The following is a 25,633-nucleotide window of genomic DNA, read 5'->3' on the forward strand; positions in this document are numbered from 1 at the left end:
AAGAGAAGGCTAAGGGGTGACCTGATTGGGTTCTTTAAGGTAATGAAAGGATTTGATTGGGTAGACATCGAGAAAATGTTTCCACTTGTGGGGGAGTCCAAAACTAGAGGTCAGAAATATAAAATAGTCACTAATAAATCCAATAGTGAATTCAGGAGAAACTTCTTGACCCAAAGAGTAGTAAGAATGTGGACGCACTACCACAAGTAGTAGTTGAGGAAAATAGCAGAGATGCATTCAAGGGGAAGCTTGATAAGCACATGAGGGAGAAAAGAATAGAAGGGTATGATAACAGGGTTAGATGAAGTAGGGAGGGAGGAGGCTCATGTGGAGCATAAATGCCGGCATAGACCAGTTGGACCAAATGGCCTGTTTCTGTGCTGTAGCCTCGATGTAATCCAATGTAATTTTGCCATCGGGACTGAGGGAAGATGCAGTGGTCAAAAAGCATGCTCTCATTCACTATAGGCCTTTTTCATATACTGCCTCGAGGCCAGAGCAGCCTAGCCTGCAATGTCAAATAATCTACTGACTACTTCGGGAATGATGTGTGGAGACCTGAAGGGTGAAAAGAATAAAAATAAACTTTTAAAAAAAAATGATAACCTGATAGTACTGGTACTATTGAACTGGCCCTTAGCGCGCAATCACTCCTCAGCTACCTCTCTGATGAAAACGTTAGCATCAAAACTTGGAAGGTGTGCAGGTATGCTTCAAGCCCTGGACAGAAAAAAATCTACCATTTAAAATTTCTCAATTGTTGATGCAGAAAAACTCAGCAGACATAAAAAAAATAAAAGGCTCTGCAAAGGTTTTCATAAAAGCAAATTACATAGATTTTTCTCTCGGTCAATCAGAATCTCAACTATGGCAGTTTGGTTCCTGAACCCTTCTCTTTTAAACAGTGCGTTGCAGTTTCTATTCTTAAAATAGCTTTGGAGACAAAAATGGCTGCTAAGAATGGTATGCACTAGTTTTAACATACATTACATAGACTTTTAGTGAATGGGACACCAATAATATAGATGCAAATCAGCATGCAATGCAAACTGCATTGAGTACTAGTTTGAAAAAAAGACTTGACATCGAGTTGAAATGTGACCCTCATGGGTCCATAAGACCATAAGAGATAGGAGCAGGAGTAGGCCATTCGGCCCCTCGAGCCTGCTCCACCATTCAATGAGATCTTGGCTGATCTGATTTTTACCTCAACTCCACTTTCCCGCCTTTTCCCCATATCCTTTGACTCCCTTGCTGATCAAATATTTGTCTAACTCAGCCTTGAATGTATTCAATGACTCAGCCTCCACAGCTTTTTAGGGTAAGGAATTCCAAAGATCTACGACCCTCTGGGAGAAGAAATTCTTGCTCATTTCTGTCTTGAATGGGCGACCCCTTATTCTGAGACTATGCCCCCTAGTTTTAGATTCCCCCATGAGGGGTAACATCCTCTCAGCATCTACCCTATCGAGTCCCCTCAGAATCTTGTATGTTTCAATAAGATCTCCTCTCGTTCTTCTAAACTCCAATGAGTATAGACCCAACCTGTTCAATCTTTCCTCATAAGACAACCCTTTCATACCCAGAATCAACCTACTGAACCTTCTCCGAACTGCCTCCAATGCAAGTATGTCCTTCCTTAAATAAGGGCACCAGAACTGTGCGCAGTACTCCAGGTGTGGACTCACCAGCACCCTGTACAGTTGTAGCATGACTTCCCTGCTTTTATACTCCATCCCCCTAGAAATAAAGGCCAATATTCAGTTTGCCTTCCGGATTACCTGCTGCACTTGTATGTTGAATTTTTTGTTTCATGTACAAGGACACCCAGATCCCTCTGTACTGCAGCATTTTCTAGTATTTCTCCATTCAAATAATATTTTGCTTTTTTATTTTTCCTCCCAAAGTGGATGACTTCACATTTTCCCACATTATATTCCATCTGCCAAATTTTTGCCCATTCATTTAACCTGTCAATATCCCTTTGCAGACACTGTGTCCTCATCGCAACTTGCTTTTCCACCTATCTTTGTATCATCAGCAAATTTGGCCACAAGACACTCTGTTCCTTCATCCAAGTCATTGACATATATTGTAAATAGTTGAGGCCCCAGCACTGAGCCCTGCGGCACCCCACTAGTTACAGATTGCCATTTTGAAAATGACCCTTTTATCCCGACTCTTTGTTTTCTGTTAGTTAGCCAATCCTCTATTCATGCCAGTATATTGCCCCCAACACCATGAGCTCTTATCTTGTGCAGTAATCTTTTGTGTGGCACCTTATCAAATGCCTTTTGGAAATCCAAATATGCTGCATCCATTGGTTCCCCTTTATCCACCCTGCCCGTTACTTCCTCAAAGAACTCTAATAAATTTGTCAGACACGATTTCCCCTTCATACAATCAAGGAGAGTCAACGTGGTTTTATTATGAGTCTCCAAATGTCCTGCTACTACTTCCTTAAGATTCTAGCATTTTCCCAATGACAGATGTTAGGCTAACTGGTCTATGGTTACCTGCTTTCTGTCTCACTCCCTTCTTGAATAGGGGTGTTACGTTTGCGGTTTTCCAAGCCGCTGGGACCTTTCCAGAATCTCGTGAATTCTGGAAGATTACAACCAATGCATCCACTATCTCTGTAGCCACTTCCTTTAAGACCCTCGGATGCAAGCCATCAGGTCCAGCGGACTTGTTAGCCTTTAGACCAATTAGTTTACCTAGTACTTTTTCTCTCGTGATAGCGATTGTTTTTAGTTCCTCCCTCCCCTTTGCCCCTTGATTTTCTACTATTATTGGTATATTATTAGTGTCTTCTACTGTGAAGACAGATACAAAATATCTGTTCAATTCCTCTGCCATTTCCTTGTTTTCCATTACTATTTCCCCAGTCTCATCCTCTAAGGGACCAATGTTTACTTTAGCTACCCTCTTCCTCTTTATATACTTATAGAAGCTTTTACTGTCAGTTTTTATATTTCTTGCTAGTTTACTCTCATAATTTATTTTCTCCCTATTTATCATTCTTTTAGTCATCCTTTGATGGTTTTTAAAGTTTTCCCAATCTTCGGACTTACCAGTAATCTTTGCCATGTTGTATGCTTTTTTCTTTTAACCGGATACCATCCTTTACTTCCTTAGTTAGCCATGGTTGGTTCACCCTTTTTGCGGAGTCTTTCCTCCTCACAGGGATATATTTTTGTTGCGAGTCATAAAATATCTTCTTAAATGTTTGCTACTGCTTATCCACCATCATACCATCGAATCTGTTTACCCAGTCCACTTTAGCCAATTCCACCCTCATTCCTTTGTAATTGCCCTTATTTAAGTTTAATACAGTAGTTTCAGACCCAAGATCCTTGCTCTCAAACTGGATGTGAAATTCTATTATGTTATGATCACTGCTTCCCAAGGGATCCTTTACTTTGAGATCATTAATTGATCCTGTTTCGTTACCCATTATCAGATCCAAAATGGCCTGTTCCCTGGTTGGTTCCCCGACGTATTGGTCTAAGAAACAGTCCCTAATATACTCTATGAACTCCTCCTCAGGGCTATTTTTGCCAATTTGATTTGTCCAATCTATGTGAAAGCTAAAATCGCCCATGATTATTGCATTACTTTTTTTACAAGCCCCCCTTATTTCCTGATTAATATTTTGCCATACAGTGTAGCTACTGTTAGGGGGCCTATATACTACTCCCACCAGTGATTTCTTTCCCTTGCTATTTCTTACCTCCACCCAAATTGATTTGACATCTTGATCTTCTGAGCCAAGATCATTTCTCACTATTATACCAATTTCATCCTTTATTAACAGAGCTACCCCACCACCTTTACCTTTTTTCCTATCCTTCCGAAATGTTAAATAACCCTGAATATTTAGCTGCCAACCTTGGTCACCTTACAACCACGTCTCTAATGGCCACGAGATCATACGCATTTGTTTCTATTTGTGCCGTCAATTCATCTATCTTATTACGAATGCTGCGTGCATTCAGATAAAGAACCTTTAATTTTGTCTTTTTACCATTCTTTCCTACCCCGGCCCCATTTGCTAGTGCACTCTTATGTTTGTATGCTCTGTCCCTTCCTGACACACACTGGTTATCATTACCCCCATCACTTTCCTGTACTACTAACTGGTCTTTTCTCTTTATCAATCTAAACTTCGCCCCACCTGAGCCCTCCCCCATCTATTTAGTTTAAAGCCTTCTCTACCGCCCTAGTTATTCGGTTTGCCAGAACACTTATCCCAGCCTGGTTCAGGTGAAGCCCATCCCAAAGGAACAGCTCCCTCTTTCCCCATTACTGGTGCCAGTGCCGCATGAATTGAAACCCACTTCTCCCACATCTTTGAGCCACGCATTCATCTCTCTGATCTGATTTACCCTGTGCCAATTTGCTCTTGGCTCAGGTAATAATCCGGAGATTATCACCTTTGTGGTTCTGCTTTTTAATTTCGTCCCCAGCTGCTCAAACTCCCTCAGCAGAACTGCTTTCTTAGTCCTACCTATGTTGTTGGTACCTACGTGGACCACGACAACTGGATCCTCCCCCTCCCACTCCAAGTTTCTCTCCAGCCCTGAGGAGATGTCCTTAACCCTGGCACCGGGTAGGCAACACAGACTTCGGGACTCTCGCTCTTGGCTGCAGAGAACAGTATCTATCCCTCTAACTATACTGTCGCCTACTACAACCACATTCCTTTTTACCCCCCCCCCCCCGACTTGAATGGCCCCCTGAACCATGGCGCCGTGGCCAGTTTGCTCATCCTCCCTGCAGTCCCTGCACTCATCCACAAGAGCTGCAAGAACCTTGTATCAATTGGACAAGTGCAGAGGCTGAGGCTCCTGCAATGCTACCTCCTGCATCCCCGTACCTGCCTCACTCGCAGTCACACCCTCCTGTCCCTGACGACGTGCCAATTCTACAGTATTTAGTCTAAGGGGCATCACTGCCTCCTGGATCAAAGTGTCCAGGTAACTTTCTCCCTCCCTGATGCCTAGCAATGTCTGCAGCTCGGACTCCAGCTTCTCAACTCGGAGCTGAAGTTCCTCGAGCTGCAGGCAGATGTAGTCACCCTGGACAAAACTGTCCAGTAGCTCCCACATACCCCTAATTCCCTTTACTTCTAGAAATAGACAGTTTTCTAGAAGTAAAGGGAATTAGGGGTTATGGGGAGCGGGCAGGAAATTGGACATGAAGCTGAGTTCGGATCGGTCAATGCCCTGTGGGTGGCGGAGAGGGCCCAGGGGCTGTGTGGCCGGGTCCTGCTCCTACTTTTTGTGTTCTTTAGATTTGTGGTTGGGATCAGATCAGCCATGATCTTATTGAATGGCGGAGCAGGCTCGAGGGGCCGATTGGCCTACTCCTGCTCCAATTTCTTATGTTCTTATGTTCTTATATCGTAGCTGCAACACATCTCCTGCCCTGTCATAACTATTTTATTTATTTAATGGATTACTACAATGCCAATCAAATTATTTTTAGGTTGAACCAAGTACTGGCCTTGTTTAATTTATCAAATTAAATTTAGTTTTTTAATAAAATTTAGTTTTATGCTATAAGTTACGTAGCCCACAGTCCTAAGAAAGAAGAAAACAGAAGAGATACTCACCAGCAACCACCTACCTGCCTTACCTGTGACATCACACTGCAATTTTGTTTTGTTGTTGCTGTGACCCGCTCTCGGTACGCTCCTCTCTGCTGTCTAAACAAATGCCCCTCACCCCTTACTACACCAAATCCCCTCACTCACCAAATTCCCAATTATGGACTCTGAAGAATCCAGACTCTGTCGATAGCTGCTACTCCGTGCTCCCTCACTCTGGCTTAGGGTAATTACTACTCATTACCAACCTGACTACTCTAGGGTCTTACATATGGAGGATATAAATCTGCATCCTCAGTATTATTGAAAAAAATTCTTTCATTCAGGAGTAGCAAAGTTGTAATTATGTATTCAATAACAACCAGCTCTTTCTAAGTAAAAATAAATCAAATTTACTTATTTTGTCGATCCCAACATCTTGCCAAAGAAAATTCCTTAAGTTTATCAAAACAAATTTGCTTAGCTTTCAGAATATTAATTCTTTAGATGCTTCTGTATAATTTTAAATCTACACATGGCCCTTGAAAGATCACATTGCTGAAGAGGCCACAAGAATTATTTTTTTTTAAACTACATCACCGCATCAATGAGAGTCTCACTTACCTTCTCATGAGCTGCCAGACTAGTGCCAGTGTAAGTGTTGGATTGCCATCATTCAAATCCTGCCCACCAATACCCACAAGGGAAAAGCTGGCCTTGGTCTTACCCAGTTCAACAGCATAGTTGCAGTTTTCAAGCTAGAGAGTGTGAGAATACATTTCAGGTTCAGTTGTGACACTAAGCTTGTGCAAAATCAGTCTCCACTGCAACAAATAGGAATGAGGCAGAATGCTTTTACTCGGCTTTTTAGTACAAAGCAAAGTTGTGGGAACCTCCCCCCCCCCACTCCTTCCCTCCCACCTCCCCCTCACATACTTTTAGTTAGTTATTTCCTTTAAATTATGGTCAGTTCTGAATTTATTTTCATTCAGTTACCATCTGTAAATCTCAAAATCTCTGCTGAAACTTGAGCCTATGATAATGGAAGCTGCCAGCGAGAGTGAAACTCCTATGTACACCAGGAGTTTTACTATGGTTCTCAGCCATTCAGGGCTTTGCATTATCCTTATAGGTATTATAATTTGTTGAACAAAGGAAAACAAAATTATGATTAGCATCAAGGTATTCATTTGCAGAGGACTAGGATCTGGCACAAGGTGAAGGCTGGATACACATTCATGTTCATTATTGACATGTATGGCTTTTTAAAAAAATGACATTTGGGAAATAATAATGAATTATATACTTAATCACTGAAAAACAATCTTCCCACCCCCAGCATGAAAGCAGCTTCAAATTTTAAAATTCAATCACAATTAAGCCCTAGAGTAGCAGGGTATAACATTAACATGGAAGGAGCCATACTGTGATTCTAATGTCTTGTTCTGAAATGAGGAGATCGCTATCTTTACAATGTTATTTTGACTATAACCAAATAACTCCTTGATCAGAATGCGTTTAATGAAGACTAATCAGATCCTGAGGCTTCCCTAATGGTTCATTTGGTGAAGATGATGTGCAGTGTAGAACTGAGATGTACAATTGAGGAAGGTGGGAGCTTCTTGCACCAATCCAAGATGGGTTAGCTGATCTCACTTGGGGCAGCAGTGGGGAATACTACAATTGGCCTTAAAATTAATCAGCTAGAGAAGTGGAGGGCTGAGGGTAGCGGGGATACATTCAGAGCTTTTGTTTCTGATTGCTATCCAATACCCTGCTGAAAAGTTGATATGAAGACAGGATTGCCTCAGCTGTGGTGTCCTCTAAGTCCAAATAGCTTGTTGACAGTAACTGTCTAGGCTGACACATGAAGAATGGCCAATTGGCTGAGGTACCTGAGGGTAACTGACGCACGTGCAAGTGTCCTCCCATCATAAGTCAACATTTTCATGACGGGGAGAAAATTGGGAAATATCAGAACCAAATCTTGTTCTTTGGTTCAGACAGCAAGAAAGAACAGGTATTATGCATCCAGGTTTAGTCCAGAATAAAAATGTCACCTAAATGAGTCACATGTCTAACATTTATGGTAAAAGATCCATGCCCATTACAAAGAAGAAAAAACATGTATCCTAAAAAATGAGTATTTTTAGTGTTCACAATTTGAATGAGAGGAGGTAATTAATTCAACGTACTTTCTTCATGTTAGCACCAAGCTGTGGATAGGGAGGTCTGTTGACACGGTTCCAATCTACTAGCACATTGACTCTCTCATACAGCTGGAATATTACTAAGCCATTAGTCAGATCACTGGATAGAAGCAGAATAGCAGATGGTGAGCACTTTATGTGCAACTTTATAAAACAGAGTGTCAAACAAACATAATGATGAAAGGTACACAACCAAAATGCCATAACCTGTCTTTTCTCTTCACAGGTGCCAACTGACCTGCTACATATTTTAACCATGTTCTGTTTTTGTTTCCGATTTCCAGCATTTGCAGTTTTTTTTCTTTTTATCAAACAAACCTGCTCTGGTGAAAGTGGATTGGCAATACAGCACTGTTTTTTTTTTATTTGTTCACGTGATGTGGCCGACACTGACAAATGCACGATTTTATTGCCCATCCCCTAGTTGCCCTGAGAAGGTGGTGGTCGGCCTTCTCCTTGAACACTTGCAGTCCTTGTGCTGTCAGTGCTCCCACAGTGGTGTTTGGGAGGGAACTCCAGGATTATGACCCAACAGTGATGAATTGATGTATTGCACCAGGCATTGGTTAGAATCCTGGTACATGCCTGTGATTCTGTGTACAGGAAATACCTGATGTCAGCTCGGCCATTAAGGATTTGGTGAAAGTGAGGTCCAGAGTGAAGGGAAAAGAATAGAAAAAAAATCCAAAAGAAACTCCATCCTAGCTCAAGAATAATTCTGACTCTCCTTCTTTGACCTATCACCCAGTTATAAGAACATAAGAACATAAGAAATAGGAGCAGGAGTAGGCCAATCGGCCCCTCGAGCCTGCTCCGCCATTCAATAAGATCATGGCTGATCTGATCCTAACCTCAAATCTAAATTCATGTCCAATTTCCTGCCCGCTCCCCATAACCCCTAATTCCCTTTACTTCTAGGAAACTGTCTATTTCTGTTTTAAATTTATTTAATGATGTAGCTTCCACAGCTTCCTGGGGCAGCAAATTCCACAGACCTACTACCCTCTGAGTGAAGAAGTTTCTCCTCATCTCAGTTTTGAAAGAGCAGCCCCTTATTCTAAGATTATGCCCCTAGTTCTAGTTTCACCCATCCTTGGGAACATCCTTACCACATCCACCCGATCAAGCCCCTTCACAATCTTATATGTTTCAATAAGATCGCCTCTCATTCTTCTGAACTCCAATGAGTAGAGTCCCAATCTACTCAACCTCTCCTCATATGTCCACCCCCTCATCCCCGGGATTAACCGAGTGAACCTTCTTTGTACTGCCTCGAGAGCAAGTATGTCTTTTCTTAACTATGGAGACCAAAACTGTATGCAGTATTCCAGGTGCGGTCTCACCAATACCTTATATAACTGCAGCAATACCTCCCTGTTTTTATATTCTATCCCCCTAGCAATAAAAGCCAACATTCCGTTGGCCTTCTTGATCACCTGCTGCACCTGCAAACTAACCTTTTGATTTTCTTGCACTAGGACCCCCAGATCCCTTTGTACTGCAGTACTTTCCAGTTTCTCGCCATTAAGATAATAGTTCCCACTGTAATTGCGCTGACCACCATTTTAACTGCTCACTTCATTTAATTGGCTAAAGCAGGCAAGTGCCTCATGAATGCGTCCAAAGTGGTGCCCTATGAATGTAATTAAGAGCCCAATGCAATTGAGTAAAACTTCACTGGATTGGTTCTGGCACAGACTGACTGAAAGCATCATTTAAAGGGCACTCAGCTGTAGGCACTTAGATCATAGGGATTTGTGTGCTATTATACATGATGGATTTGCAACGAATATATGAGCTTGCAGATTGCTTGTTTTTGCCTTAGTCACCCTGATTAAGCTCTCTCAGCTTATGAGTGCCAATGGAATGGAAATCAGGCAGGTTCTACTACGGGTGGGTGATGCACTCTGCCAGATTATTACCGTCGAGATGGCGAAGACAAAATTTTACGCCAGCGTTCCCGATGTAGTTTAACTAGTGTATTATACAGCGTTACCATAACCTCTGCAGACTAATTTGGCTATATATAGCTATCCATGTTCTATTAGCTTTGCCACATTGTCTAGATATTGAAAGTGAATCTCCTATTATTCCAAAGTCCCATTCCAAGTTTCCCTCTTAATAATTCTATTACATTTATTATATATTTATAATTTTGCAGCTTTTCATCCAATGTGCAACTGTCAATATTAAATATAATTTGTTTGCCAGTTGCACAGTTGATGCAAATCTCTCTAAAATCATTAGCTGCATTCTTTGTTGTTACTGCTCTCCCTATAGAGAGAGCATTTGATAAAATTCTGCATACATGCCTATCTAAAGAAAAATATTGGGAAATAACGAAGCAGATTGGAAGTTGGTTGAAGCAGCAGGAGCAGAAAATAGTTATTAACGGAAAGCAGTGTTCCCAGGGTTCTGTGATCACTTCACAAGAATATGTTCAAGGGTTAGCAAAAAGGAAGAGTTAATTGCAAGCCAAGTGCCAACCAATGACCAACTCCGAATCCCCCACATCATCAACATCCTGGGGGGGGGTCACCATTGACCAGAAACTTAACTGGACCAGTCACATAAATACTGTGGCTACAAGAGCAAGTCAGAGGCTGGGTATTCTGCGGTGAGTGACTCACCTCCTGACTCCCCTAGCCTTTCCACCATCTACAAGGCACAAGTCAGGTGTGTGATAGAATACTCTCCACTTGCCTGAATGAGTGCAGCTCCAACAACACTCAAGAAGCTCAACACCATCCAGGACAATGCAGCCCACTTGATTGACACTCCATCCAACACCTTAAATATTCATTCCCTCCACCACCGGCGTACTGTGGCTGCAGTATGTACCATCTACAAGATGCACTGCAGCAACTCGCCAAGGCTTCTTCGACAGCACCTCCCAAACCCACGACCTCTACCACCTAGAAGGACAAGGGCAGCAGGGGCATGGGAATACCACCGCCTGCATGTTCCCCACCAAGTCACACACCATCCGGACTTGGAAATATATCGTCGTTCATTCATCGTCACTGGGTTAAAATCCTGGAACTTCCTTCCTAACAGCACTGTAGGAGAACCTTCACCACACACTGTAGCGGTTCAAGAAGGCGGCTCACCGCCACCTTCTCAAGGGCAATTAGGGATGGGTAATGAATGCTGGCCTTGCCAGCGTCGCCGACATCCCATGAATGAATAAAAAAGGTAAGTAAATGAGCTCATAGATGGCTGGTGTCATTTAATATAGAGAAGCTGTGTTACGCACAGGGAGCTAAGCAACTTAAAGCATGCATGGGTACCCATTAAAAGTAGTAAAACAGGGAAGGGACTTGGGGTAGTCAGTGATTGATCACTATAAGTTCATAAGAAATGTAAGGTAGTTATAGAGAAAGCAAATAGGGTTCAATGCAGTATTGCTGAGCAAATAAAGATCAAAATTCAGAGCCTTATACTTTGGTTATATCGGCTTTGACACATCCACAGTTGGAATATTGTATCTAAATTGTTCCCCACATCTGGTGATGAATATTGAGGAGTATCGCCTAGTGATGTGTCATGGATAACCCATAGTTGCCCCAAACACACTCAAATTCCTTATGTAATGAGGGGGAATTTTCCAGAATTTCTCTTGAAACTGGCCACAGGATTTTTTTTTTGTCTTTTTGCTTCCCTTAGGTATTAGCATTACAAGCAGCTGGAGAAGGCCAAGAATGAGGATGCATCACCTAGTGAATAGGGTGTCTAGTGATGGGCTGAATGGCCTTTTCTCACCCTTCGTTTGTGTTGTGTGCAAACGTTGATAAGCTTACAGTTAGTTTTGATATCCAGGCCATTTATGTAGGTTAGAAACAGCAACGGTCCAAGCACTGACCCTTTGGTACTCCACTTCACCACCATTCCAGTATGACACAACACTTCTGTTAGTGCCGTTTTAGCCAATTCCTTTGTTCTACTCTGGATTCCTATGGCTTTTAGTTTAGTTAGAAATCTTTCATATGCAATTTGTCAAGAACTTTGTGAAAGTCCAAAAAAAATAGACACTGTTGAGTGTTCCACTATTTGTTTTCTTTGGACTATCCTTAAAGAAGTCAACGAGGTTTGTCAGGCAGAGTGGAGGAAATTTATCAGACAATGAGTCAAGACTGGATCTACACAGCAAGTAGTTTTCCAGTTCCTAAAACGTCCATAAAAGCAACAGTGTTACTGATCTTTCACTTTATTATACAAGAAACATTAAACTGAAGATAAACATGTTTTACCTGTAAAGGTGATTGACAAAGGGACTCACGCCCTGTGAATTCATCCAGTTCCTGAAGGTTCTCTCCTCCCTCGATTCACCTACAACAATGCAAGATTAAGGAGGGAAAAAAAAGAGCTAAGTAGCACGATAAATGGAGTTACAGAACCTTCTAAGGACTCGTGGCGAAGGCGAGGGGAGGGGTGGAAACAACCAGTTGATTCTCTAATACTACTTTATTGTTCTGTCAATTACTTTGATGCAGCTATTGTGGCCACAACAGTCATGTCCTGCCAGTTACTTTATAAATGCTATTAATTCCGTTTTTAAAAAAAAATACATGGTATATCTAGAGTACAGTTTTAATGCATTTTCATATATTTGAAATAATTTGTTCTACAGCAACATCTGCTGACATCTTACAAACCTTGCAAGCATTAAAAAAAACACTTTGAAGTTCTGTTCAATTATAACCAATTAATTTTTTTGTTTGTTAACTCCTTAAAACATTAGTTAAGATTCCTTCATCATCATGGAGGGATGTTACTCCTGCACACATTACTGATTCCAAGTGGTCAATTCAGTTTTCTTCTAGGTAGTTGTGGTTTCTTAGCTAGTATAGTACACCAAAAAATATAATCACAGATTCTAGCACCAGAAGTTTCTGTAACCAGAATAAAAACATAGGTACCAATAAAATCTGACTTGATCCCACTTTTGCATTATAATTCCAGTATATTCATAATGTTAAACTATTACACAATTTTTTTTGGGGGGAATTTTGAATGAGGAACTCAAAAATCTGAAGTCCACCCTGTTACATATAGCATCTTCAACGTAGCTAACTGAACAAGCAGCAGACAAGAACTTCCATTAAATGCCACAATAGATCATGCCCATCTGGTCGTTAATAGAAATTGGCAGAACATTAAGAGGCCCCAAAATTTAGTCTTGCGCAAATGGTACAGCAATACCATTAGCAGAGGAATGATGACAAGTACAACAAAAATCTTTCTTTGGTTGCAAGTTTGATTCATGGCAGGAAATTGGAGTTATTAGACTGGGCAATGAGGCATTGTCTCCTGCAAGGCTTTGTCACATGAAACATTCTGGCTGATAATCACAAAGGGGCGAACTGGCATGCAGAAAATGGAGCTTCCGCTGTGAGGGAAAACTAGCAATAGCAGTTCTGTTTGATAGACTGCAATTGGCGCAATTACAATGCCTCTCCAGTAAGAGACCCAGGACTGTGGTAATACCAACTGTATCACTTAAATTACCACCGTAAAGCTTTCTGGAACAGGATCTATTCTAAAACTGAACTTTAAAAGGAAATTAAATCAAATCTGTACATTATCCAATAGGTGATATCCCCCTAAAGGGGAACTTAGTTTGACTGTTTGTCCTTTCATTGCCCATTTCCTCCATTTAAATTCTATGAGTTTTGTATCATGTTCTTCTGAGCGAAGCCCTGTATACTCACTTACTTATTTATGCTACTGGTTCGTCAGGACATCTTTGTCTCACTTTTATCTCTATTAACAATGGTCAGAGGAATCTATTTCATTACTTAAACAAAAATGTCACCAAGGTTGACTTCAAAGAAAAAACGAGATTCTCTTTTATAGCATTTGCTTGCAATTCTTAGCAGGAACAAATGCCATGGCAACCAGGTGATCTACATAATATTTTATATATATAAACAAATAGTGGTCTGACTGTAAGAATAAGAAACTGCCTAAAACACTCATCTTAAGTTAATGTGGGAAAACAAGAAGAGACACTTACAACAAAGGAAATGAATCCATTACCGGGCTTTTGCTTTCCTATAGACAACTCCTGTATTGTATCTAACAATTAATTTTAAATCACTTTTACTTCATTATAAAATTAAATAAGACATAACTCAGAAAAAAAGCACAGTTGCATACAACAAATATGGCCACACCATGATACTGCAACTATGTAATAGGGTGGTGTAATAGGGGTTAGTAGAACATCAATTTGGAAATTAAATTAAAATTGAATCTAATAAGCATAATTAATTAATAAGTTATCCTCCAAGTTTCATAAATTGGACATTTAGCTTCAGGTAAAAAGGAAGTCTATTATAGTTATTTATATAAATTGGCAAATTTATTTAATTTGCTAGTCAATTAGCTTAGCAATACCCGCCCAGATTTTTAAAAAATCAGATTTATGAAAATACGCATTCACTCCCCCCCGCCCCCACCCTATACTTTCCCCAGGTACACAGAAGTAGTTTCCTGCAACCACCATGAGCACAACACAAAAAAATGTACTTCATATTTTTCCAATAATTACCTTAGATCAGAAGTTTACAAATGTATCACAGAGGTTAGAGCCAAATAACAGCTTTTTTGCTTTTTTTTAAAAAAAGTCTTTCACTGAAAATAATTAATTTCAGATTATGGAAACTAATTACTTTAAAAAAAATGTTTTTCAAAGACACGATGATCCTAAAATGGAAGTACATTGTATTAGCATATTTTGTTATAGATAGCAACGCAAACAAGTGTCATTTCAACACACAAAAAAACTGCATGCTGAATATTGCAGAGAAAATCAGAGGAACAAGCAAGTTGTAAAGATGCATTATTTGAACAAATAAATGTTAAAAACTCTTGTGCACTAAAACCATAGTACTTTTTAAAATTCTAAGTATACTCCATAAAGCACATCATACAATTTGTATTCAAATTATAAATGCAACTGGCCTATGCTACTTATTCAAAAGTAACAACAAATATAATAATCCAATTTTTAAAAAAATCTGGTGGAGGTTAAAATTTCCCATGGAGCTCAGTCACTGAGGCAATAAGGAGGAGGAAACATCATCAAGGGCTACCTTCCTTACTGACAAGTGTCGTGAATGACAACCAGTATTGATATTCACTTTCATAAGTGAGTATAAACATGTAATCAATTGATACCTGTTACTCAAATTTAATGGGTGTAAAAGGAAATCGGAAGAATTTTCCATAATGCATCCTTAATTTTAGTAATATATAGCGTATAGTTTCCTCATTGGCGATACACGATTGAAAAATAAAATCTTCACACAGCAGCACCCTTAATGCAGTGTTGTATATTTTCACATCAAAAAGTCAACATCAGCATGATTCCTTTCCACTTACCTCAAATTACCACTAACATGCTCAGGTGGGCTGCCACAGTGATAAAAAACATGGAAAACAACAACAAAAACTATACACTATATAATTCAATCTTTAGGTTCTGTGAACTTTCAACGGCATTTATAGCACCAGAACCACACACATGAATATTTGCTTTGTAACTTGTTTCCAGTCACTACTTTCCTATATTTACATGTGAGTAAAGCACAGCTTCAGAAAAAAAACATCCACAGTCAATGTCATGGTCTGTTACTCAATGTTACAATCATGGCAGTTTCCAGGAAAGGCAGCTGTGTAATCAGCAAAGAACGCCCAGAAATTGCCCTGTTATCAAAGCAAATCAACAGTTGTGAAAAAATAAGATTGAGCATAGGGAGGGGGGAAGGAGAGAGAGGGACGTGAGAGCACATGAAACGGTTCTAAATACAGTACCTACAATGGGAGGGGTCAAATCTGCATTCACCAAGGCAAAACGGGAATACAAAAAAAAAAGCAAAAACAAAACACATTTTGTAGCTATTTGACCATTTGCATACTGCTCCATTATTCAATGAATCCCTCTGAATCAAACCACCATAATGTATTTATTTACTGTTGAAGCATTGACTGCAGATTGTTGTGCACTCTTGCATTGGAAAAAAAAATACCTGCTTTATCACAATGTTGAAATATTTCAAAGCGCTTCACATAAGTAATTACTTTTCAAGTGCAGTGACTGTTGTTATGCAGGCAAATGTGGTGGCCATTTTGCACCAGCAATGTTCCACAAACAACAATGAGATAAATGACCATCTGTGTTTTGATGGTATTGGTTGAGAGAGGAATGCTGATCAGGTTACCAGAAGGAATTCCCTCCTCCTCTTTGAATAGTGCCAGGGTAACTAACATTCATCTGAACAGGCAGACAGGACTCTGGTTTAATACTACATCCAAAGGGCAATGCCTCCAACAATGCAGCACTCCCTCAGTGCAGCACCGGAATGTCAGCCTATATTGCTTAAAGTTAGAATGCAAAATTGGTTTGGCAAAAATGTTAGCTTCCATCTGAACGAGAATTTGAACACTAATGTTTGCACTATACTTCTAACTTTTTAAAGTGCATAAAAACTCAATGCTGTACTAAAGAGCTACAGGGCCTTTTCAACCACAGAGAGCTTAAGTTTAAAAATCACCTTTGATTGCCTAAGTTTCTACATTTCAACCAAACGGCACTTTAATAGAAATGTGCATGAGTCAGCCCAGAAGAAGACAGGATTGGGCTCCATTCTAATGATCCCAAAGGTATTAGTCGTGCCTCAGTGTGTAGCACTCTCACCTCTGAGATAAAAGGAGGTGGGTTCAAGACCCACTCCAGACACTTGAGCACATAATCTTGGCTGACATCCCAGTGCAGTACTGAGGGAGCGCTGCACTGTCAGAGATGCTGTCTTTCGGAAGAGATGTTAAACTGAGGCCCCGGTGGACATAAAAGATCCCACGGCACTATTCGAAGAAGAGCAGAGGATTTCTCCCCGGTGTCCTGACCAATATTTATCTCTCAATCAACATTCGCTAAAGAACAGGTTATCTGGTCATTTATCACATTGCTGTTTGTGGGCTCTTGCTGTGCACAAATTGGCTGCCACATTCCCTATAGTACAACAGTGACTACACTTCAGAAGTACTTCGTTGGCTGTAAAGTAGATGTCCTGAGGTGCTATATAAATGCAAGTTCTTTCTTTCTAACTATAATGGTCACCATGGCCAATTATATAGCACCTTATCATGTCAATTAGCTTGCCAACATTCACTGTCCAGGCTGATACATGAAACTAGCCATTTGGGAAAGATACCAGAGGACTAGTACCGTATCATGTATGATCACCTTCATGGCAGGAGAGGTACGGGGAGAAAAATCAGAGGGAAAGTTAGGAGGAGAAGAAGAATAGAAATCTTATGCACATCTCTTAAATGTCATACTGAATGTCTAATGTTAAGTGTTTCTGCAGAATAATTTCCAATGCTAACTCATTATAAAGCACTCCCTTTAGTTAGCTATGCATTTCACCAACCCCAACAAGATTATTGGGACACATAGCTCATTTCACACACATTTCTGTTTACTGTCACCTTGTAATGTAAGCTCAAGTTTGCTCACAATGGCCTTGTCCAGAACAACTAGCTACAGATTTCAAATAGTCATAGTATCTCTTTTGATGATTTAATCTGAATCATGCCTAAATGGGCATTGGAAACTTGAATCAAGTTTTTTTTTCACTACATAACTTACTTTCTCTTCATTTAATGATGAGAATGTTTCTTTGTTACTATTGACTCATGGAGCAGAATATTGTAGGTCACCATGTTACCAGGATTGCCACAGCAATCTTTACACACTTAGAATTATGGATCAAAGATGTAATCTGTAATCAGTTCATGTGTAAAGCCTGTCAATATATCATTCATGTAAATAATGAAACAAGGGAGCTTACAATGCTTCGACCAAAGGAACAAGAAACCAACAGAGGCACGAGAGGAGTAAACAAGAGCAAAAAAGTAATGAAAAGAATGGTTTCTTCTGAGGGGTTTAGTTCCCTTTCAAGTCAGGTTTCCATTCTAGATACAGCTACATACTTCTCAATGTCCAACATTCATACCTTCCAACAAAGTGAGGTCGTACTCCTTGTTTGGCTTGTGCAGTGCTGGATATTTGTTGAACAGGTTGGCTACAAAGGCCAGGTTAAGTTTAGGATTACCATTGACAACATCAGCTGGAGTAACAAACTGTCTGCAGCCTAATTTATCAGCTTGTTGCAGCATATACTCTGCCCTCTTAAGATCATCCTTTTCCTGTAAGATCATGAAAAGTGCAATTAGACATAAAAATACTTTCTTAAAAAGGAAAAGAGGACAAATACCTAATAAAAAGCACCAAATAAAACTTACATTAAAACCTTCCATGTCTATCTCAATCATCATTTCATCACCTTTTCCATTGGGTGCAATCTGATTGAGTAGGTGGAAATAAGCCTTGGAATCCTAGAAGTAAGTGGGATATCAAACCAAAGTTGGATTACAGTGATGAAACAATCTCTAAAGTTTCTAGGGAGGGGACAGCTAGTAATACTAGACGGAAACAGCAGGAACTCTAATCGCACTCTCAGATACTCAGATTTCAACTCAGTATTGCCAATACAGAACAGCACACAACTGTCTGTACATATTTGCATAGTTCTTCTGTGCTACGCAAAGTGCTGGTATGTAAAATGAATCAGTGGGGGTCATTCTGAATTTGTGCAATAATGTAAAACGGGTGGTAGCAAATCGGCAGCCCGTTTTACATCTCTCCTGATTTTTATTTCCATTGAAGTCAATGGAAATAATGGTATGGTGCCTGCATGTGCTATATCAAGCTAAATTTTCCTTTCCAATTTATACGATACAATGCCACATAATTTTTCAATTCCTAATACCCAAGGTCATATTTATAATACTTGGCCATTTCTTGGGTTATGAAAATAAAATGCAACTTTATAAATAAATAAACCCAAGTTCTGAGAACTATTAACTGGTAAGCAAAAAATAATTTAAAATCTGATTCCCCAGAAATTTTGGTACAGCTTTTAGGGGTCTCATCTATTATGATCAAAATCCCAAATCAGTACTGCTACAGCAACTTGAAGGTCTAAAACAGAGAAGTGAAACACCCTGAAGTAGTCACAACCAAACATCATGGAAGACTAGAAATCATTCAAATTGAAGAAACGTTCAGAGCCAACACACTTTAAATTCTTCTAAAACTGTCCAAATATTCAGTCCCCTTTGTAAGAAAAGCATTACACAGGCTTTCTATAATATTGCTAACCTTTCTATAATATCATTATATTAGCTTTCCCTGTGAATAAAGGCTTTCTGTTCATCCAAATTAAGCTTTTGCGTTACTTTGTGAAGAGAGGGCCTCTTTGAGTCATCTGGTATCATTCCCATCTCCTGTTCATAAGATGGGAAAGGGGAGTCATCTCTAGTTTGGGTAAAGATAAAAGTTCTTGATAACTTGAAGGCAACTAATCATAAGGGAGGCTAATGATGTCAGGTATTCAGTTATCTGAGATGTCCGGGGAGTCTTTGTACGTATAGACCCTGAGCAACTTTGATAAGGGGGGGTTCGAGTAACATGAATAACAAATGTTTAAAGACAGAGAAAGGCATTGATGTTTGCACACAGCCCATATGGAGCTAATGTGTCTAAAAACACGAGTACATCTTCGTATTGATTAGAACATTCTCGGAGGGAGGCTGGACTGCTCAACTAATATCAAACAACTTTGAGAGGTGCACCTCGAAGCTTTGTACAGTGATAAACTTTGCAGCTTGTATGTTTAATTGTACTCTTGTATTTTAACATCCTTGTTACTTATTATAATCTTCTTAATAAAGCAATCATACTTTGGAACAAAACACCTTGCAGCCTTTTTGATTGAAGACTAAACCCGTAAAATAGATAGCTCACACCCTTTCAGCCCTTAAAAATTTCAAAATCTGTTAAGGAAAAGGCACCAGGGAGACTGACTGTATATTGAAGAGAGGGGAGGGAGAGGTCAGTATTTCCCATTCTTGAAGGGTTGGGAGCAACTTACCTGCCCGCCCTCTCAGCTTCTTAGTGATGAATAGCATAGAGAGGTTAAGTGGGTGAACTAACATCCAAAACTGAAAGAACCTCTTTGTTTAAATATAAAAATGACTTGCTCAAAAATATACAAAAGAGGTTATTCAACCCATGAAGCGTGCTCTGCTGTATTCAAACCCATGTTCAATCCACACAGAAGATTCTCAACTCTTTCCTGTTTTGGCACCAAGCCTAGAATCCACTTCTGCCTGTTGATATAGTAATCTATATATTTCATTATTTCTTTTTGGAATGCTTCAAACAAGTTGAAATTTATTGTGCTAGTCTGCAGAAGTGTTTGTGTTCCAAATTGTCCTTTGAGTAGTTAGCTTTTTGTCCTTATATGACATATCAAACATTTCTGCCAAACCCATCTGGAAGAACAGAGATAAAAGTTGCCATAGATACCTCACATATAACAATGGGAATTGGTATCAGTAGTAGGGAAAGGGCTTAGTGAAAATGCTAGAAGTACCTTAATGTCTTGACTGAAGTTGCTAATTTTTTCAAACTGTGCATTTTCAAGATGGTAATTGACCCAACGCAGAATTAGATCTTCGGGTGAAAGTTTCAATAGCTCCTCTAACTCTTCACCTTCCATCAACAGAGCAATTAGTGCTGGAATCAAAGAACCAACTGCATCAGCATCTTATAATTTCTCAGGATGCCAAATACTATATTAATGCAGAAAAGGTTATCGCAAACCACAAAATCATATATTTAACATCATGGTGCTACAGACAAAATTTTAGGTATCCCCAAGAGTAGCCTTGCTCTAAACGTTCAGAAAGAAGTGTGCCACATTAGTTACGAAGCAGACGACGAACTTACAAATGGCATTTTCATCACAAAGGTGAGCTGCTTAACTGCACTCTCCTTTGTTTATTAAACATGGTAAAGTACCTTGAAAGACATTACTATGAAGACAAGGCCTTTTAAAGGAGCATCATCAAATCTCAAAATTGTTGAAAGTATTTGCAGTAATGATAATAAACGTACAATAATAATTCTTCTCATGCCATGACATCACCAGGTCTTTTGCATGCAAGAATACAGTGATGAAAATGAGCACAGTTCTTCTGGACTTTTTCCCTGCCCAAAACAGCAGTGATTATCCCTTTAAAACACAGTGTTTTTTCTTTTAAATACATTGAGTGTTATATTCTGCCAGATGGGACTGCAGATGCTATCCATGTTTCTTGTTTACCTTCATTCCTGGTAATCTCAATATCAGCGAAGAGGCCAATCTTTATGATCTGCCATAAAAGGCCTAGCACCAGGTGGTGTCTCCCTTCCTTCAGATCTTGTGCACCAATGTTCACCACCGTACATCCAATGGCAGATGCAGAATTCAAAGCAAGGTTCAGGTTTTCCTGTGGGAGAATTAATTAGTGCCGTGATATCCTCAAACAACCATATTGTTTTCAAAACATCAATTATGTATACATACAATACACATCGGTAGCATATGACTATTAAAAAGACATTTCTCTAGGAAGGCATCAACAAGTGAATTTTCCTCAGGCGCATTACTGTTGGTGTTTCCACTATCATGGAGAACAATAAACACAAATTAATATTTATTAAACACAGCAGTCAGCTGAATATGAAGGCTGACCCTCTGTTTACAAAATCCACTTTCCATTGTCTGTAGCAGAAAGTTTTCCATAGTACCTTTGAGCAAAGGCACCAGAATTTCAAAAATACACATTAGTTTGCATGTTGCTGCAGGATATAAATAAAATTGCAACGTATCAGGTACCTTATACTACTTTTAAAACAACTGTTGATGGCAAGATAGTACTTACAGAAATTGTGAATGGGGTTAGCTTCTTTTTGTTAATTACTCGCTCATCAATTGTGTCTGGTTGGGATAAGTTTATCATTTTGCTGAACAGAAAAGAAGAGATTTTTGGTGAAAAGGTTAAACTATGACCCAATAAAGAAAATATTTTGTGTTTAGTCGCCATATATCATTGATCCAAGATCAAGAAACCTTATTCAGAAATGGCTCAACGGCATAACAAATCTGCCAATCAGAGCATTTTACATACTGATACAACACATTACCGAGTGTGCACTCCCCACCCCCCCCCCCCAACACCCACCCCCCACCCCCTCCCCAGCCACACAGTGAGCTCCCAATGTCAGCTGGACCAATGGAGAGAGATGGTAAGTGAACTAGTAAGCCTGAGGATTGGGAGGGTTTTAGAGGTCAGCAAAGGATGACCATGAAATTGATAAAGAGGGAGAAAATTGAATATGAGAGTAAACTAGCAAGAAATATAAGAACAGATTGTAAGAGCTTCTACAAGTATGTAAAAAGGAAGAGATTAGCAAAAGTAAACATGGGTCTCTTAGAGGCAGAGACAGGAGAAATTATAATGGGGAATAAGGAAATGACAGAGACGTTAAACAAATATTTTGTATATGTCTACACAGTAGAAGACACAAATAACATACCGGAAATAGTGGGGAACCAAGGGTCTAATGAGAGTGAGGAACCTAAACTAATTAAGGTTAGTAAAGAAAAAGTACTGGAGAAATTAATGTGACGAAAAGCCGACAAACCCCCAGCACCTGATGGCCTACATCCTAGGGTTTTAAAAGAGGTGACTGCAGAGATAGTGGAGGCATTGGTTTTGATCTTCCAGAATTCCCTAGATTCTAGAATGGTCCCCATGGATTGGAAGGTAGCAAATGTAGCCCCGCTATTCAAGAAAGGAGGGAGAGAGAAAACAGGGAACTATAGGCCAGTTAGCCTGACATCAGTAGTAGGGAAAATGCTGGAATCTATTATTAAGGACGCAGTAACAGGGCACTTAGAAAATCATAATATGATTAGACAGAGTCAACACAGTTTTATGAAAGGGAAATCGTGTTTGACAAATCTATTAAGAGTTTTTTTGAGGATGTAACTAGTAGGGTTGATAAAGGGGAACCAGTGGATGTAGTATATTTGGGTTTTCAAAAGGCACCGGATAAGGTGCCACACAAGAGGTTGTTACACTAGATTAGGGCTCATCGGATTGGGGGTAATATATTAGCGTGGATTGAAGATTGGTTAACGGACAGAAAACAGAGAGTAGGAATAAACGGGTCATTTTCAGGTTGGCAGGATGTAATTAGTGGGGTGCCGCAAGGATCAGTGCTTGGGCCTCAGCTGTTTACAATCTATACCAATGACTTAGATGAAGGGACCGAGTGTAATGCATCTAAGTTTGCTGATGATACAAAGCTAGGTGGGAATGTAAGCTGTGAGGAGGATGCAAAGAGATATAGACAAGTCAAGTGAGTGGGCGAGAAGATGGCCAATGGAGTATAATGTGGGGAAATGTGAAATTATTCACTTTGGTAGGAAGAATGGAAAAGCAGAGATTTTTTTTAAAAGGTGAGAGACTAAGAAATGTTGGTAGTCAGAGGGATTTGGGTGTCCTTGTACATGAACCACAGGAAGTTAACATGCAGGTACAGCAAGCAATTAGGAAAACAAATGGTGTGTTAGCCTTTATTGCAAGGGGGTTGGAGTACAAGAGTAAGGAGGTCTAGCTGCAATTATATAGGGTGCTGGTGAGACCACACCTGGAGTACTGTGTACAGTTTTGGTCTCCTTCCCTAAGGAAGGATATACTTGCCTTAGAGAGGGTGCAACGAAGGTTCACTAGATTGATTCCTGGGATGAGAGGGTTGTCCTATGAGGAGAGACTGAATAGAATGGGCCTATATTCTCTGGAGTTTAGAAGATGGAGTGGTGATCTCATTGAAACGTATAAAATCCTTAGAGGGCTTGACATGGTAGATGCTGAGAGGCTGTTTCACCTGGCTGAAGAGTCTAGAACTAGGGGGTCATAGTCTCAAGATAAGGGGTCGGCCAATTAGGACTGAGATGAGGAGAAATTTCTTCACTCAGAGGGTTGCAAATCTTTGGAATTCTCTACCCTAGATGGCGGTGGGTGCTCAGTTGTTAAGTATATTTAAGACTGAGATCGATGGATATTTGGACACTGCGGGAATCAAGGGATATGGGGATAGGGCGGGAAAGTGGAGTTGAGGTCGAAGATCAGCCATGATCTTATTGCATGTCGGAGAAGGCTCGAGGGCCGTATGGCCTACTCCTACTTCTTATGATTTTACTTGAAGGAAGGCAGAAGGAAGGAAAAAGTCTATCTAGCTCTTTTTTGAACAAATGTGTTAGAGACAGTTATTGATGGGCCTTGAAGTAGATTGCCTTCTCAGTCTTTGCCATTGTGCATTGATGGGAGTCTCAGGTTGGGTGCCAACTTTGGATGGCCATGATGTGGAGATGCCGGTGATGGACTGGGGTTGACAATTGTAAACAATTTTACAACACCAAGTTATAGTCCAGCAATTTTATTTTAAATTCACAAGCTTTCGGAGGCTTCCTCCTTCGTCAGGTGAACGATGTTCACCTGACGAAGGAGGAAGCCTCCGAAAGCTTGTGAATTTAAAATAAAATTGCTGGACTATAACTTGGTGTTGTAAAATTGTTTACAATTAACTTTGGATGGGAAAAAGCTGGGAAGGGACTTGAAAAACATTTCACAAGGCAGGGCAGTTCATCAGTAAATTCAAACAAATCAGTGGGTAGTAGAATCTATCAATAATACAAATAACCTATATATTTTGTCCTTATTTTCCCTACTGCTGAAGGAAGCATGTTATGTCATCTTAATTGTCAGTTGTTGCAGGAAGATGTTTCTTTACCAGCTCTGTAGACTATTTACTAGGACCACAATGGAGTAAAAACAGTTACTACAGCAGGTATCACCAATCGAATCCTGATTGTAACCTGCAGGAATATTATACCCATAGTATCATGTGTTTCCACTTGCTATATTAGTCATCTCTACAGCCTAAAAATTTGGGCACAGGAAGCGATTACTGCGTCTGAATGGTGAGGCCCAAGGTGCACCCGATATTGGGCTTCGGGCCTCATTATGATCGAGTAGGCCAATTGCGGACAGTAACCACATAACTCCACGGCAAAACGGGATGGAAGATTGGACCACTGCAACTGCAGCAGCGGACCTTTGGTAAGTGAATAAAGGGGACTGGGAAGGGAGAAAATCAAGTCGGGAGGTAGCAGTAACTGGGGAGAGAAAGAGGTGGCCAGCAAGGGGGGAAGTGGGTTGGACAGGGGGAGAAGTGGTGGCCGCGCAGTGGCCAGCATTCTTTAAATGTAGGGTCAGGAGCAGCATTCCTATTCCTCCCGGCTCCGCATTCAAATAAGTATATTTTAAAATCTTACCATGTTGGTTGCAGCCGAACAGGCAGTCACTTTAAGAACCGTCCGTTAGGCCGCACGTAGACCTGGTATTCCTGAGTGCAGCCAGCGCCGGTTGCCTCAAGGGCAAACCAATCTTGCAGTGGGAGCTTCAAACAGGCATTAGACCCCTTATCTGCATATACAAAAGGGGGCACTGTATGATGATTTTTAGTCCTTTACCAATATGGCGGGCAGTACACTACTGGCTTGTAATGAGCATGCATTTCCTGCCCACCCCATACTCAAGGCTTAGGAGGCCGAATTTCTATGCCAATATGTCTAACCAGCTTGGGGAGCAATGAAGCACCTCCTCACAAAGAAAGAACTATCAGCAAATGAGTCGACCAAAACCAGTCTCATGCACCACTCAGCAGCTAGTTACAAAGTAGCACTGGCAAAGGACTAGGAGTGTGTCACCTGCTTGGTCTCTTGAGCAAAGAAGTGACAAAAAAGGAACAAATTAAAAACCAGCCAAGCTTCAATACGGGGTGTGACTATTTCATCAACACAATAAA

At 40.2% G+C, this 25,633-nt stretch overlaps 1 protein-coding gene across 1 annotated transcript in view; it reads right to left on the minus strand.

Annotated features, from left to right (window-relative positions):
• Positions 1 to 25,633, minus strand: part of LOC137331322 (plastin-1-like) — a 140,914-nt gene that overhangs the window by 16,997 nt on the left and 98,284 nt on the right. The window contains exons 6-13 of the mRNA XM_067995043.1: positions 21,640 to 21,721; positions 21,039 to 21,204; positions 20,307 to 20,449; positions 18,112 to 18,204; positions 17,823 to 18,015; positions 12,051 to 12,129; positions 7,786 to 7,900; positions 6,215 to 6,348 (exon numbers count right to left, since the gene is read on the minus strand). Of these exons, the coding sequence (XP_067851144.1) occupies positions 6,215 to 6,348; positions 7,786 to 7,900; positions 12,051 to 12,129; positions 17,823 to 18,015; positions 18,112 to 18,204; positions 20,307 to 20,449; positions 21,039 to 21,204; positions 21,640 to 21,721 (1,005 nt within the window). The remainder of the gene's footprint in view (positions 1 to 6,214; positions 6,349 to 7,785; positions 7,901 to 12,050; positions 12,130 to 17,822; positions 18,016 to 18,111; positions 18,205 to 20,306; positions 20,450 to 21,038; positions 21,205 to 21,639; positions 21,722 to 25,633) is intronic.

The sequence above is a fragment of the Heptranchias perlo genome, chromosome 13, assembly GCF_035084215.1.
Source record: "Heptranchias perlo isolate sHepPer1 chromosome 13, sHepPer1.hap1, whole genome shotgun sequence".
Taxonomy (NCBI): Eukaryota; Metazoa; Chordata; class Chondrichthyes; order Hexanchiformes; family Hexanchidae; genus Heptranchias; species Heptranchias perlo.